The sequence below is a fragment of the Cavia porcellus genome, unplaced genomic scaffold, assembly GCF_034190915.1.
Source record: "Cavia porcellus strain 051 isolate PalLab524CR breed Dunkin Hartley unplaced genomic scaffold, mCavPor4.1 scaffold_28, whole genome shotgun sequence".
NCBI classification, from domain to species: domain Eukaryota; kingdom Metazoa; phylum Chordata; class Mammalia; order Rodentia; family Caviidae; genus Cavia; species Cavia porcellus.
In genome coordinates, this window is record NW_026947511.1 from 43398376 (window position 1) to 43413313 (window position 14938).

General features: G+C 53.7%; 1 protein-coding gene across 9 annotated transcripts in view; it reads left to right on the top strand.

Annotated features, from left to right (window-relative positions):
• The window catches only part of Tbc1d22b (TBC1 domain family member 22B), a 54902-nt gene extending 45167 nt beyond the window's left edge, over nt 1-9735 (top strand). For 2 of the 9 annotated variants that reach the window (XM_003473673.5, XM_063238953.1), the window contains 4 exons: nt 250-377; nt 500-595; nt 8212-8300; nt 8670-9735. In XM_003473673.5, coding sequence (XP_003473721.2) covers nt 250-377; nt 500-595; nt 8212-8300; nt 8670-8865 — 509 coding nt within the window. In that variant the 3' untranslated portion in view covers nt 8866-9735. Of the gene's footprint in view, nt 1-249; nt 378-499; nt 596-1587; nt 2347-2373; nt 2599-8211; nt 8432-8669 lie in introns of those variants that run through there. The other 7 variants (XM_005005406.4, XM_063238954.1, XR_010044093.1 and 4 more) reach the window with 6 other exon arrangements.
• Nucleotides 9736-14938: the final 5203 nt, after the last annotated feature.

The following is a 14938-nucleotide window of genomic DNA, read 5'->3' on the forward strand; positions in this document are numbered from 1 at the left end:
CGCACAGGCTTCGGTGTGATCCCTGCTGGCTGGCCATGGTCAGGGTCAGGGCGCTGGGGCGGGAGCACAGCCAGGTCCCCTCCCGGTTCTTTTCTGCGTGGCTCCTCCTCTGATGAGTACTAGGACCCCGCCTGCCTGCCTGAGGGGCTGGGCCAGGGCTGCTCGCAGCCCGGCGATGCCTGGTTGTTCCTGCTGTGGGCCGGGTCGAGCCCAGGCGCTGCCTTGGGGCCAACGCCCGTGCTGTTTCAGAGCAGGTGCACAGTCACTTCAGGAGGTACGAGGTGGAGTACCTGCAGTTCGCCTTCCGCTGGATGAACAACCTGCTCATGCGGGAGCTGCCGCTGCGCTGCACCATCCGCCTGTGGGACACCTACCAGGTACCGGTCTCCGCCACCCTCCTCGCATCCAGACAGGGCGAGCTTCCCACGTGAAGCTCGGGAGGGCGGAAGGGCGTCCTGCTGCTTCCCTGCCGGCTCCAGCCTCACTTCTCTCCCTCCAGTCCGAGCCAGAAGGCTTCTCCCACTTTCACCTCTACGTGTGCGCAGCCTTCCTGATCAAGTGGAGGAAGGAGATCCTGGATGAAGAGGACTTCCAGGTGAGGCCGGCTCTGCGGCCTGCAGGGTGGGCCAGGGCGGGGGTCAGACTGGCGCGGCCGCCCCTGGGGTCCGGTTGGGCAGGGGATGGGAAGGGTGCACAGGGGAGGCCACCCTGTGGGTTGGCAGGAAGTCCTGGGGCCCGGAGTTCCTGGAACAGAAAGGGACCTGGGGCCAAAGAGGCTGCAGCGCGGCCGGCGGGCAGGAGAGCTGTCGATCCTAGTGGGACGTCCCAAGCGCCTGCCATGCTGGGCAGGGGAGGCCAGGGGCAGGGGCTTTGTTCTTCCAAAGAACACTTGCTGGCATCAAGGGCACAGGGAACAGGAAACTGAAGAGAATGTTAGGCAGGGATGAGATTTTGTTTTGGGTCTTGAGGCAGCGTCTTGTTCCGTAGTTCAGAGTGGTCCTGAGCTCCCCTATCTCAGCCTTCCAAGTGCTGAGATGATCACAGGTGTGCACCACCATGCTCGGCTAGAATTATTTTATGAAGGAATTATTGGGTGGCAGGGAGGGGACAAACTGCAATTTCAAGTAAACTAGTCAGGAAAAGCTCCCCGTGGGTGACCCTGAAAGGAAGGCTTGGGGAGGCAGAGGCTGAGACCAGGCCAGTCTGGGGAGGGGAGGCTGTGGGTGGAGGGAGCTTCCACGTGAGGACCTGGGCCACCACCACGCCTCAGCTGCTCAAGGAATCACAGTGGCAGCACCGTGACCCAGTACAGTGATCCAGGGGAGGGACAGGAAGAGATGCGGTCAACAAGGCCTCAAGGTGCCAGGGACTGAACCCAGGGTGCTCACACACAGGCCGAGCCTTTCTTTAGAAAAACACCTTTGAGACAGGCTCTAAAGTTGCCCAGGCTGAGCTCAGACATGCAAGCCTCCTGCCTCAGCCTCCCAAAAGCTGGGATTATAGGCCACCATCCCCAGTGTATGGGCATACATTCCTTTTCAAAGCAAGAGAAAGAGAAAGAGGGCTGAATGTCTTTCTGAATTCTAGCTAACACCATAGATGTTGCCAAAAATGGCAACTCCGTGTGACCTGAGCAGTGCCACTCTGTACCTGGCAGGACATGGCAAAACAGTGGACGCCTGTTTGGTAGGTGACAGCAGACAGGCCCCAGCTCGCCCGCGGGGGGCTCTGGGGCTGGGAGCAGGGATGGCCCAGGGTAAATGAAGACAGGGCACTGGTGAGCTATCAGTTCTGTAACGGGTGGAGGAGGATGGAGACTGAACGGCAGGAGCCGGGCTCAGCAGGCCCTCCCTCATCAGCACCCTGCGGGAGGGCTTGGGCATGCACCTCCGCAGTCACAGGGTCTGGAACCGAGGACCGTCCTCAGGACTGCGGGCCCACGCTCAGAAAGCTGCCCTTCACCGTGCTGCCTGCCCCACTGGCCAGGGGTACACAGAGCACTGCTGGGCTCTCTGTTTGCTGGAGTGCGGAGCAGGCTGGGATCAGCTCGCCAGAAAGCTTGCTTTTCATTCATGACACGCAGAGGCAGGATAGAGCTTCGAAACGGGTCGCAGACAAGGGACGTCAGGGAAGACTTCCCAGCCCAGGGCAAGGTCAGGCCCTGCGGTCACGAGTGAGCTGTACGTGGGGATGAGGGGTGGACCTCGGGGTCTGCGCAGCCAGACACAGACGAGCTGCTGAGCGGCTGCTCCACAGTACTAACCACTGAGGCGCGGGCAAACACCTTGAGCCGGAGTCCACAACCACGGCTTCTGCGGGGACTTTGGGGTGCGCTGGTGGGGCACGGCCTAGCCACAGGCCCCGTCTTTACAGATCAGCTCTGACGAACCAGCAGAGGCTCGGAGGAAGCCCTGGGAACTGAAGCTTTTCTACCTAGGGCAGACTGGCACCAGCAGGGCACGTTTTCTGGACACGTAAAGGAACACAAGCAGCCCCAAGAGATCCCGCGGTCTGCTCGCAGAGGGCCTTGCCAGGCCCCCCGGGTGCCATGGCCCAGGAGAAATTCAAGAATTCAAGTCGGGCTCCGAAAGTTTGCAGGCAAGGACTTGGTGTGGAGAAGCAGCTATCGGGGGCAGGGAAAAGGTTTGCTACCCCCCACTCTCGCAGAGGTGCCTCCTCTGGCCGGGGAGTGCGTTTGCCGAGCTGCACACTTCACAGCCTCGAGAGCCACCTGTTGCAGAGATTCTGCACACAGACTCCGACCAGTGTTGTCCTGGTCCACCTCGAAGTTCCTCCGTCCACTCTGCCCTCCGTGCATCCCACGGTCGGATTGCCGGCCCTCACTGCTGTGTTCCTCCCAGCGGCCTCCCCTGTGACTGTATCTCTGACCTCCAGTCCCACTTATTTCTTGCCGGAGCAGGCATCAGGGTGCAGCTGTTCCGAACACGGCTCTCCAGCCAGCTGGCCATGTTCAGATCCCAGCCTCGCCCTTCTTGGCAGCCTCAAGCAAGCGCCCCCCCCCCGTGCCTCAGTTTCCTCATCTGTAAAATGGAGGAGGTGGTTCTGGGGAGTTGGGCCAGGGTTAAAGGCATCAGTGCACAGTCCGGGGAGGCGATTTGAGCCTGCCGTGGTGGTGAGCAGTGTCCCAGACATTTTCCAGTCTCTTCGCCAGCTGGGCCTCTCGAACCTTCCCCTCAAACCTTCCCCTCGTGGGCTCTGAGCTTGGTGCAGCTGTTGGCCCCTTACCTGGCTGTGAGCCCAGGGCTCAAACTCCCCCACAACCTCGCCTTGGCCTTCGCAGCGTGGCCTCCCAGCAGGATGTCTCCTGTGCTGCAGCCATCCGCTTCCCTCTCTGAAGGCAGGTGTCCCTCAATACTGAACCCTGCTCCCCAGTGCAGCCCCGCGAGAGCCAGCAGTCTCCTCCCCACCACCTGCTGACTGCATCCGAGCGAAACTGGCCTTGTAACCAGTCTTCAGTCGTGGTTCATCTTGGCGGCCTTTTCTCTACCCCTCGATGAGAGCTCCCCATTTGTGCCTAACACCTTTCTTCCCAGTTGTGGTTACTCAGTTCTCCATCTTTGCCGCCTTTTCCGTGTCTGCAGCAGTGAGCTGGGCGCCAGGGCTGGTGGGGAGCTGCAGTTCCCCAGCGTTACCACCAGGTGGCAGAGCGGCGCCTTGCAGCTCAGCCCCATTGCTGGGCCGGGACCGGAAGACTGCGAAGGCTGGGGTGGCGCGATTTGGGGGTTTCTTGGGGGTAGGAGAGTAAGTTGCTGGTGGCTGTCATCCCCGCGGAGTCTCGTACTCCGTCGTGGGTTGTTTTTGTCAGTTACACAAATGCAGGTGACCATCAAATTCCAATAAGAAAAAAACCCTGTGCACCTAAAATACTGTCGCACAGAGGGGCATAGTACCCACTGACTTTGTAAACTATTTTGATAACTGTACTATGTATATTTTTGAAACCAGTATTTTTTCTTAATTAAGTTTATTGGCACATCTTAGCTATACATAATGGTCTTGTTTATCATAGCTGTACATGACACTACTTGATTCTTTTTCCCCCATCTTCCTGCCTTCCCTTCAACCCCTTGTCCCCTCCTGATTTACAAAGCTTTGTTTCCATTTTTTCCTTCTTTTGTCATCATGTTTTGTCTTTTCTCTCCCTTCCTTTCCCCTCCCCGCTTCCTTATTCTTCTCATGTGAAGGTTTTCTTCCTACTGCACAGTATCTGTTACACATCTGGTCCTGATTGACACTTTTGGTTTCTCACACCAGAGAAACAGTGCAGTGTTTACACAGGTGTGTCCGATTTATTTCACTTAAGCGTGTGGGTTCAAGGTGGATTCATTTAGCTGGAAAGGTCTCAGGTTTATCCTTTATGGCTGAGTATCACTCCACTGTATTTAAAAAAAGAACACGTCTTTATCTGTTCACAGTTAATGAGCACTTAGGTTGCTTCCAAGATCTGGCTACTACAAACTGCTGCTGTTGTGAATTTATCAATGTGGTACGATGCTTTCAATTTTTTCGGTAGGCTGCCCAGGAGCGAAATAGCTGGGTCAAATGAAACCTCCAGTCCTAGTTTCTTCAGGAACCTCCACACTGACTTCCACAGTGGCTGCACCAGCCTGCACTCCCACCAACACTGGAGAAGGGTTCCTTTTCCCCACAGCCCCTCCAGCATTTGTTATTTGTAGATTTCTTGATGGCAGCCATTCTTTCTGGGGTGAGATGGAATCTCAGTGTTGTTTTAATTTGCATCTCTCGAATGACCAGTGATGCTGAATATGTTTTCAGACATTTGCCATTTCTACTTCTTCAGTGGAGCAGTGTCTCTTTCAGATGCCCACTTTTGGATTGGCTCTTTAAATTTGGGGGCATCTTTTTATATTCTAGTTAGTTAAACTTTGTCTGAGGAACAATTAGTAAACACTTTTTTCACACCCTGTGAGAATAAAATGAAGCAAAATGAAACAGAATAAAGCCTATCAGTACAAGACAGTGCAAGTGATGCAAGATTTCAAAACAAGATAAGAAATCAATACTGGTTACCATAATACCTCTTGCTGTCTGCAGAACAGCTGCCCATAGCATCAGACATAGTAAGATCAGACAAAACAGAGACAGAATGAAACCAATAAAAACAAAACAATGAATGCAATACAGGACTTCAAAAGAAGAGAATAGTAAATCCAAAATGACTACCATAATCTTGTTATCTTCAAAACAGCCACCCATGCCGTCAGATATAATAAAACCAGTAAGGTAAAACTCAACCAAACAAAACAATGTGACTGATACAGGATTTTGAAACAAGATAACAGGGAATTAACAATGACCACCACTGTCAGAAGGAGCTTCCCATAGACGCTACACTGCTATCCTCTGAATAGATGACAGATCACCGGCCTCAGGCCTGTGGCAATGAGGCACTAAACCCTACAGTGCCAGGGGGACCCAGTGCGGCTCCTGAGGTTCTTGGGGTTAAGGACATTCATTCCCCCGCTCCTCCCGAGGATGAGACAAAGCTGGGGTCAGGTGGAGCCCTCCTCCTCCTGATGGGAGTAAAGGAACTTCTCAGCCAGTGCAGAGTGTGTGTTTATACCCTCCAGGGAAGAGTATAAATTCCAGCCCCACTGCCTCGCAGCTTGTTTGCCTGGCAGGCCTGGGCCCCTGCCTTCTTGGTGCTAGAAAAACTTGTTCACCTAACTTGTTTTGAGCTGTTTTTTCTGGGCTGACCTTGCTTTAGCCCCCACATGCAGTCGATCTCCAGCTTCCAGGGCTCCCAACCCTCAGGGAGGGTTTTACCTCAGTAGCTGTCATCACAGCCTGTGTTTCTCCGGATCAGCCGGTTGCTCATGGGGTGGGGGTGGGGGTGGACGCTGGCTCTTCCGTCCCCAGCCCGCAGGCTGGAAAGGACTGGCATCCGGTTGTCCCCCCCTCGGGCTGCACAGGGCGCACCCTTAGCTGCTTGCTGACTCCTGGTCTCCTCCCCTGCAGCCCCGTCAGTTTCTTATCCTTTCATCTTGTTGGTGACCACTAATGTAGGTTACAGAATTGCACATAAACTGTTATAACTCGGGCCCCGGTATAAAATCCAAGGAAGCAAGAGTCCGAAAATTTAGGTAGCAAAGGCTTTATTTCCAGGCCTGGCGACGAGTCTCCGGGAGCCAATTTGGAGACCGTCCCCCAGAGACTGAAGGGAGGACTTTAAAAAGAGGCTGGAGGAAAAGAGCGGGGGGGGGGGGGACAAAGAAACCTGCAGAGCCATCAAACTTGTTGACCTGAGTCTGGAAACTATATTGCTGTCCACTTAGCTCTGACAATCTCGGGAGTTCCTGGTGTTTCTCAAATTACTCCCATCCTACAGACTGACATTATCTCAGAGTGACACATCTGCAGCAATATTTGGGGAAGAAAGTGGACAGTTAATTATCCCAGGACAGCTCGTTTTCACTAGTGGGTGTGAAGGGGTCAAGAGTTACAAGAAGCTGAAACTTAAGTTTTACAAAGATCTGATATCTAACTCATTTGATGCATACAGAACAAAAGGAAAGCACCGATTGGGGTTTGGGCCATAGTGTTTCCTGGTAATTTCTTTGAAGCTAAACAGTTCTTAAAATTGGGGCAGGCTCATTTTATGACAGATTATCACCAGGTCGGGAAGAGGTCACCAGAAACCCAAATTCTTTATGGCCTAGATAGATAGGTGAGGGGAGAGGGAGGCAATAAGGCGCCATACAGAACAGAAAACGGCGGTTATGTGTCAAGGTCAGGTAAAGGGTTAAACTCATACGCAAATCTCTGCACACAAGCAAGTTACTTTAAACAAGTGTAAATTAGTGGGCCATCCTAGTTTTCTTTAGCTCTTTAGCGGAGAATAGAGGTGCCTAAACAGTGATTAACAACCCTTGTTAGCTTGTTTTAGCACAACTTCTGTAGTTTGTAGAGGGCAACAATGGTTAACATATCAATTAGGTGAGATTCTTGCAATTCTTTACAGAGGAGAGTATTGCTCAACATATCAATTAGGTCACTTAACATATCAGTTAGGGAAAAAGGATAAAAAACACATTTAGTAAGCCACGTTGCAGGTTTGCTATAATACACAAAATAATGAAGGTATTTTCTTAGAGTACAACAAAACCTCCTAGCTTCTGGGGTTTGGGTCTTACAGTTCTTACTTTTATAATTGGAAAAATAAGAATATCCAATTTAGGAAGAAAGAGAAGGGGTCATGAGGCAGCAGCGCCAGCATGGAAAGCTGAGCTCCGGGGAGAACCTAAACGTTCACCCCCCGTTTTTATTCTAGTGTCTCCCTTCACAGGCAGCTTCTGGGGAGCTTTGGTTTGCTTGCTTTCGTTATTTGGGAAGGGACTTGCTCTGTGGTTCAGGCTGGCCCTCAACTCACTGTGACCCTCCTGCCTCAGCCTCCTGAGTGCTGGGATGGCTGGTGTGCACCACCACGCCTGGCGCCAGGCAGCTTTTTGAGGGGCCTGGATTTTGAAAGCTGAATAGGATTTAGCCAGGTGGAGGAGAAAAGAGAAAGTGTTCAGCATAAATTAAACCAGAGAGGTGCAGTTAAGGTGGCCCTGGCAGGGTGAGGTCAAGGGCAAACCCAGCGATGGCAGGAGAACAGCAGGACCAGCAGAAAAGGGTCCCTGCGAGACGGCTGCACGCTGCCGCTGCCTTTTCAGGACAGACTCAGGAGGAAGTGGGCAGCCGTGGGAAGAGCTGCCTGATGGCCCTCGAGCTTCTGGAGTCAGCATGTTAAGGCAGGGGGTCAACGTGAAAATGAGTAAAATTAGAATCATGGCTGTGACTTTAAAGGAACATACCTGCAGAGAAAGGCTGAAGAGTCAAAAGGAAGAGGGCTTGGCCCTGTGGTGCTCTGATCCCCGCACCCAGGAGGCTGAAGCAGGAAGATCAGGAGTTCAAGGCCAGCCTGGGCTACCTCAGAGAATGGGGGAGAAGAGAGAGGCAGAGCTGGTTGGTAATGATGTTCGATGTTCCTCTGTTGCAAATATATTGTCACCCTGTACAGGCTTTCTAAAGACAGCTGTTAGTGGCTCGGAGAATCAGCAGAGGCTTTTCAAGCTTCTGGTGGGAGCAGAGCCAGGAGCTGTATCCCCAGGAGGAGGGGCCCCTTCCCACCGGGGTCTCTGGCTCTGTGCAGTCTGGAAACCACAAAAGCCCTTTCTTGCATTCCAGGGACTCCTGATGCTGCTACAGAACCTACCCACGATCCACTGGGGCAACGAGGAGATCGGGCTGCTGCTGGCCGAGGCCTACAGACTCAAGTACATGTTTGCTGATGCCCCCAATCACTACCGCCGATAGGTGCTGTCTCCTGGGGGGCCGGGCTGCCCCTCTGCAGGGGTGACCTGAGCGCAAGCCACAGCCCCGCCAGGAATCACTCCTACTGTACAAAGCACCCCTGCCCCGGGCTTAGTGTCAGTATTCCAGGCTGTGTGCCTGGGCCCAGCTCCGGGAGGACAGAAAAAGAGGTACAGGGTGTCCCCTGCCCCTTGCAGGAAACTGGATGAGGAAGAGGCGGTGCAGGGTCCCCACTTGCGTCGACCCCACCACGAACTGCTTTTCTTACCTCCAGGCCCCGAGGGGTACACGTATGGTTGCATTTTTTTTTTTCTTTTTTCCTTTGAAACCAGAAAAACCACCGAGATGTCTCCTACGCCCGTGGTGTGGGGGTCAGGCTCTGCTCGAGTTGCTTTCTGTGATTCAGTCCTGTTGGAGTCCAGGTCAGATTTGCCTTATGTTTTCAGAAGCCCAGCCAGCCTCGGGGGATGCTGCGGCCATCCCGCGGGGCTGGACGGGCTCTGGGACGAGGCGGCACCCAAGGGCTAGGAATCTCCCTTCCCTGTCCTCCCCCTCCTCTGTGTGTGTGTGCGGTCAGTCTGCACAGGTCCTGGTGCCCATGTCCAGCCCAGCCTGGCCCCGTGTGACCAAGTGGACGAGCGTCCCTTGAGAAGGATCAGGGCAGGAGGGAGAAGGGCTCTCACCTCTCCGCACCCTTGCCCACGATGACCCACTCCAAGATATTATGTGTAAATTGTGTTATTATGTATATGGGTGAAGCTGTACAAATATACGTCCTCTTTGTAGCAGATCCGAGTTTATATTTATAACGCGCGACCCCGAGCGGACACAGTCCAGGCCCCTGTGTGGGTGCAGCTGCCGGCTCGGTCTCCAGGCGCCCTCCTGGCCTAAGCCCCAGTGCCAGGTTCTAGGGTCGCCCTTGGTGTCACAGGCACCGTCCTCGCCCTCCTGCTCTCCTCCCCAGGCAGGGCCCCCACCTTCCCTGGAGTCCCTGCACTGTGGAAGCTGTGGCCAGTTGGTCAGTGCCAAGGGCAGGGTTCCTGCATCCCTGGGGCCTGGGCTCTTCTCAGATGGCAGCTCGAGTGTCCCTTGCAGTCGCCGTCACACCCCTCAGAAGACGTGGGACCCATGTCTGGTTTTTGGTGGTGATGTGTGGGGACAGAGGCTCGCAACTGTCCCCCTTCTGGGGAGCCAGCATGTCCTCATGGGTGCCCCTGTGCCCCTGCCCACATGCATTAGGGATTTCTCCAGCACCCCCCAAAGCAAGTGGCCCCAGCCTCCTCAGCCAAACAGACCCCTGTGCTCCCAAGCGGTGGTTTTATTTTTTTAGTTTTTATGTTTGTAAGGGAAACTGTGGATAGAGTGAATGAACTGTAAATAAACAATGTATTTCCTCCCCGCCTGCCTGCTGATATTTCTCTCCTGGCTGTGAGCCGGCGTGTAACCTGAACCTGGGGTGTCCCCTCTTCTTGGGTTGGGCAGGGTGTAGCTTCTGACACCCCAGTGTGGAACCAGGCCTTCTGCAGGACCAGCAGGTGTCAGCTGGGGACCAGACCTTCTCGGAGGAGGGCGAGTGAGTGCCGAGCTCCTGCTCCGTGGAAGGAAGTGTGGAGACCACGGAACCGGGTCCACATGAGGTTTCTAATGGCCGGCAGCTGTGGGGCACCCTCATGCACCAAGAGTGACTGGTCCGTGTCTGGCAGAGGAGTGCGCAGAAAGATGGCCGAAAGCCCAGAGACAGCTGGCTTCACCCCGCCCTGTTCACGGACGAAACCCAAGGCCGAGGCAGGCTGCGGCAGGGCCGCCCCAAACTCTGCAGAACTGAGGAGGCTGAGGCAAGACGATCACACGTTTGAGCTCATCGGTGGCAACCTAGTGACCTAGAGCTTAGGCACTGGCCCGCCTTCACGCTCCTCAGCACAGCCTCTGGGGCTGTGGCTGCTGGCTTTTCTCTTATGCTGAGAAGTGGTGCGGGGAGACTATCGGGCTGCATCTGTGTCTACGGAGGATGGGGCCGGAATTGTTTCTCCACCGGGACACCTCCCTGGGACTCACTCAGAGTGTTTCTTGGTTTCCGTCTGGATTGAATTTGGCTCCATGTGACAGAAACAGAAGCCAGCGGCCACACAGGGTGGCACACACTGCTGCCTCACCAGAAGCACCTGATGGTGGGCAGCTCCGGGCTGACGTGGCCACGCAGCCCTCAGAAGGTGCCCTCAGAAGGAGGCTCTTCACCAGGCCCCCGGGTTAGAGTGTCCCGCGTGCCACACGCCGCTTCGATTTGTTTTTTGGCCCCTGCGGTGAGACCCTCGGTGCCTGCACGCTAGGCAGGGCTTCACCCCTGAGCTCAGCACAGGCTGGACTCCAGCTGCTTTGCCAGCCACTCTCAAGCAACAGGACTGATAAAAGAGGGCACAAAGCGGAAGGGGGAAGTGTGCCAGCTGCGTGGCAGGTGGTCCCGCAGCCTTCCCCACTGCGTTTCCTCAGCAGCACAGGGCAGAGCTCTGTCCTCGCAGGTCACACCAGGCTCCACGGGCAGCTGGGGCTTCGTGTATCCCAGGGAGCCGTCTGTCTGGCCAAAACCCAAGAGCGCGGTAGAGCGGAGGAACCCGGATGGATGGTCATCCCGACGTCAGGATTCCTGGGAGGGAACCTGCCTGGCACGCAGCCCACGCATGCTGCGCTCTGGAGACAGACTTTCCCGTGGCACTGGGGGGTCCAGGGACCCTTCACAGTCAACGTGAGGAGGTGGCTCCAGTCATCAAACGTGAGCCCTTCCTCCTACATGATTCTGTTTGGACTGGGTCATTCCGAGGGCTGAAGATCACCGAGCTACTCTTTATTTTAAAATACTATTTTTCAGCGAGGTGTGATGGAGCACAACTGTAATCCCAGCACTCAGGAGGCTGAGACAGGAGGATTGTTACGAGTTCAAGACCAGCTTGAGCTACACAGTGAGCTCAAGGCTAGCCTGAACTGCATAGTGAGACCCTGTGTCAAAAAGATAAACACATAAATAAATGAAATGCTATTTTTCATTTATGCAGAACAGCAACCCTCACTAAAATATGTCTGAGCATCACTATAATTGATGAAACCTCCCAAGCCGACCGTGCTACCCTGACTTGCAGCCTTTTGAGTGTTCCTGCCCTCTAAATCCCTCGTGCACTGCTCTCATAGGTCCTGGCTGTGTTTTGGTTCAGATGCGGTTGGACGGAGGTGAGGGGCACAGAGGAGCAGGAGCCTTGCCCGTGTCTAGAAGGGGCCTCCTTGGGCGGCATGCGGCCTGGCTTGGCCTCAGTGCATCCGGATCTGGGCCCTCCATGTCCCTCTTGGGGCTTCCAGCTCTTCCAGGTTGAAGAAAACAGAGTGTTGTGTCCAGAGCCATGAAATCTTCTGAACTGAGCTCATTGGCCTGGGGAGGTACGGCTGGCCCCCTGTGGGGACAGAACACAGCCTGTGCCCTGATTTTGGCAAAGGCTGAGTGGGTTCCTGTGGTCGGGAGCAGCCTGCGTAATGCACTGGCAGGGGTGAGTGGTGCTGTCCTGGGTTCTGTGAGCTGCTCACACACATGAGTGGAACCCGAGGAGCAGGCTGTGAGAAGCCGAGTTTACATCATTCTGTCTACAGCACACCTGGCGCTTGTGACGGGTGGCAGTTTTGGGGACTGAGCTCTCCACCCAGGGATCTGATGTTACCTCCATGTTCTGATGGCTTCGGAATCAAATGGAATTAGAGGACACCAGCTGGGGCCTGCTGCCAAATTGCTTGCTGGCTTGGTGTGGGGAAAATCCCACACGCATCTGGTGTCCAAAAGTGTTCTGTGCTGACGCTGAGTGTGGTGCAGTCCCTGCACTCGGAGGCTGAGGCAGGAGGATCGTTGAGAGGTTGAAGCGAGCTTGGGTTAAACAGTGAGTCAAAGGCAGCCTGAACTGCACAGTGAGACTCTGGCAAAAAAAGAAAAGAAAGATATCTGTGTTGCTTGCTGTCAGTGACAGTATTAGAGAAACGGAGTTGGTGGTGTTTTGATTTTTTCTAGATAGATGCATTTATCAGTTTGGGGTTCAGTCTGCCTGCCTGTCTGTTTCTGTCTCTGTCTCTTGGTCTGGTGGTGAGTTCACAAACGAGACTCAGATTAAACAGGCCAAATTGAGTAGTAATAACTAATACATATTAATAATGGAGCTCGATAGCCAGCCACAGCGTCCACTAACAATGGGTAGGCTCCAGCAACTGGCCCGGAAGAGAAGCTTGCCTTGCTGTTTAAGGCTTTTTAGCGTGGGTGAGGGGGTCTGCTGGTAAAATTTCATCAGAAACAGGTGGCCATTGTTTTTTTTTTTTTTTTTTTGCAATTTGTCTTCCAGAATGGGTTTACCTCAGTCTCCAGGGCAGTTTTCAAGACAGTTGTTTACTCAAAGACCTAGTTTCAGTGTGACCTAGTCTTGGCCAGACCCAACACAGTGGTGACTGCTAAGCAGACCAGTTTTATGGTGCTATGACACTTAACCTATACCAGTCTCTGTCTCTCAGCTCTTTGTCTCTGTCTCCGTCTCTGTCTGTCTCTCTCTTACCTGCTAACCATTATTCTACGCTGAGCTGCTCCCCAGTCCTCACCTGGCCTGCTGCTTTTGTGTTTTTGTTTTGCTGGACAGTCCTGGCTGGCCTTGAGCTCACTCACTGTGTAGCCCAGGCTGCCCTCGAAGGCCGTCCTCCTGTCTCAGCCTCCTGAATGCTGGGATTATGAGCATGTGCCACCATACCTGGCCTCACTGAATTTATTAAATCGGGAATTATTTTGTGTTTTACCCATTTTGAAAATATTTTTAAGCTACTCCAACCCCTCCCCCTTCCCAGGGACTCCAGTAGACACCTGCACACAAACACAGTTCATTACTTTTCCCCGGTGTGACCTACTGTATTACATTCCTTTGGTTTTCAATTGTTAAAAAACCATTACTCAGACTTACTCTGCATTTGAAAATCACGATTCCTGACACCTGAGGTGAGGCCATTCCTACCTGCATGAACTGAGGCACATCCAACAAGTCCTGAGTATCGGACAGACACTGCACCAGCGCCCCTGGCCCTGTAGCTCTTTGAGTGCAGACAGCCTGGCAGCACTGGGGACGCAGCTCAGTGGTAGGCACCTGCCTGCCTGCCGTCTCAGAGGCCCCGGGTTCTAGTCCAGCCAGGGAACAGAGAACTGCACCGTACCCTGGGCTTCAGAACTCAAGGTTGCCCCCGGGAGACTCACCCCTCATTCCTCTTCCTCCCCAGCAGAAGCCGATGGATTGAAGGAGATTTGTGGGGTTTTCTTTATAGTCCAATAATAGCTCAGAGTGATACAATTCAATGATAGATCATCCCATGCCTAAGTTTTACATCGAGTGCTTTATACTATGTATTACTTGAGAAATAAATAACCCGAAGCCGGCGCTTCCGGGAGAGGACGGCAGGCTCCTTCCCAGGCCCTGCCTTTCCCTCTGCTTCCGCCTTGCTCCCCTCCTTAACACATCAGGTGGGTACATCTGAGCTGGACACGTCACAGTAAGCTAAAGGATGCAGGTGCCTACACAGACTGAAAAGGACCAAGGTGGCTAGCTGACTTGTGGTTTTAAGTACTTCCAAATGTGCCCCTTAATTCCCCATCACAGGCACCCCCTTGAACATAATAAACCTGGTGACTCAAGCTGTGCCTCCACAATGCAATAAACATGATTCAGCTCTATGCTCAAAACCCTGTGTTTAGAAACAGTGTTTAATACATAGCCTGTCCAGGGGCTGGGGATTTAGCTCAGCAGCGTAAGCACCTGCTTTGCAAGCAGGTGGTCGTGAGTTTGATCCCCGGTACCCATAAAAAAAAAAAATACGTAGGCTGCCCAAACCAGATGGTCCCTTTGACCCTGCTTGTCTACTTCTGGTTTTCTATAACATTTTCATTTAAAAGACATCTTCCCCTGATCCCTTTAACATAGGGTCTTACACTTTGAAGGTGGAAAAGGAAGAATCATTAGTAGAATACAGGGGAAAAAAATTTAAAGTAATTATAGTCCCAGCTGTTCAGGAGGCTGAGGCAGGAGGATGATAAGTTTGAGACAAGCCTGGGCAACTCAGAGACCAATGTCAAAAAACTGAAAGAGGCCACGGGTGCAGCCGGGCGTGGTGGCTCACACCTGTAATCCCCGCACTAGGGAGGCTGAGGGAGGAGGATTGTTGCAAGTTGAAGACCAGCCTGGGCTACAAAGTGAGCGTAAGGACAACTTGAACTGCATAGCAAGACCCTGTCTCGAAAAAACAAAACAAAGAGGCCAAGGGTGTTGCTTTGTGGTGAAGCCCCTGGGGGCTCCATCTGCCCCGGCCCCCAACACACTCAGCCCTGATCACCCCAGAATCCAGCCTTTCTGCTCCCCCAGGTGCAACACCCCCAGCCTGGGTGCCCGCCTCTGCACCGTCCTCTCACCGTGGCCCTGGAAGCCAAAATGCAGCCCTGCAGTGAGAAGCTGGCTTGGGACCCGGGATGAGAGAATCTGAGGAGAAGCAGAGGTTTGCTTAAGCAGCAGCTCAGGCCCCTCCCTTCCTTTCTGCGCGAGTTCCCTGATGA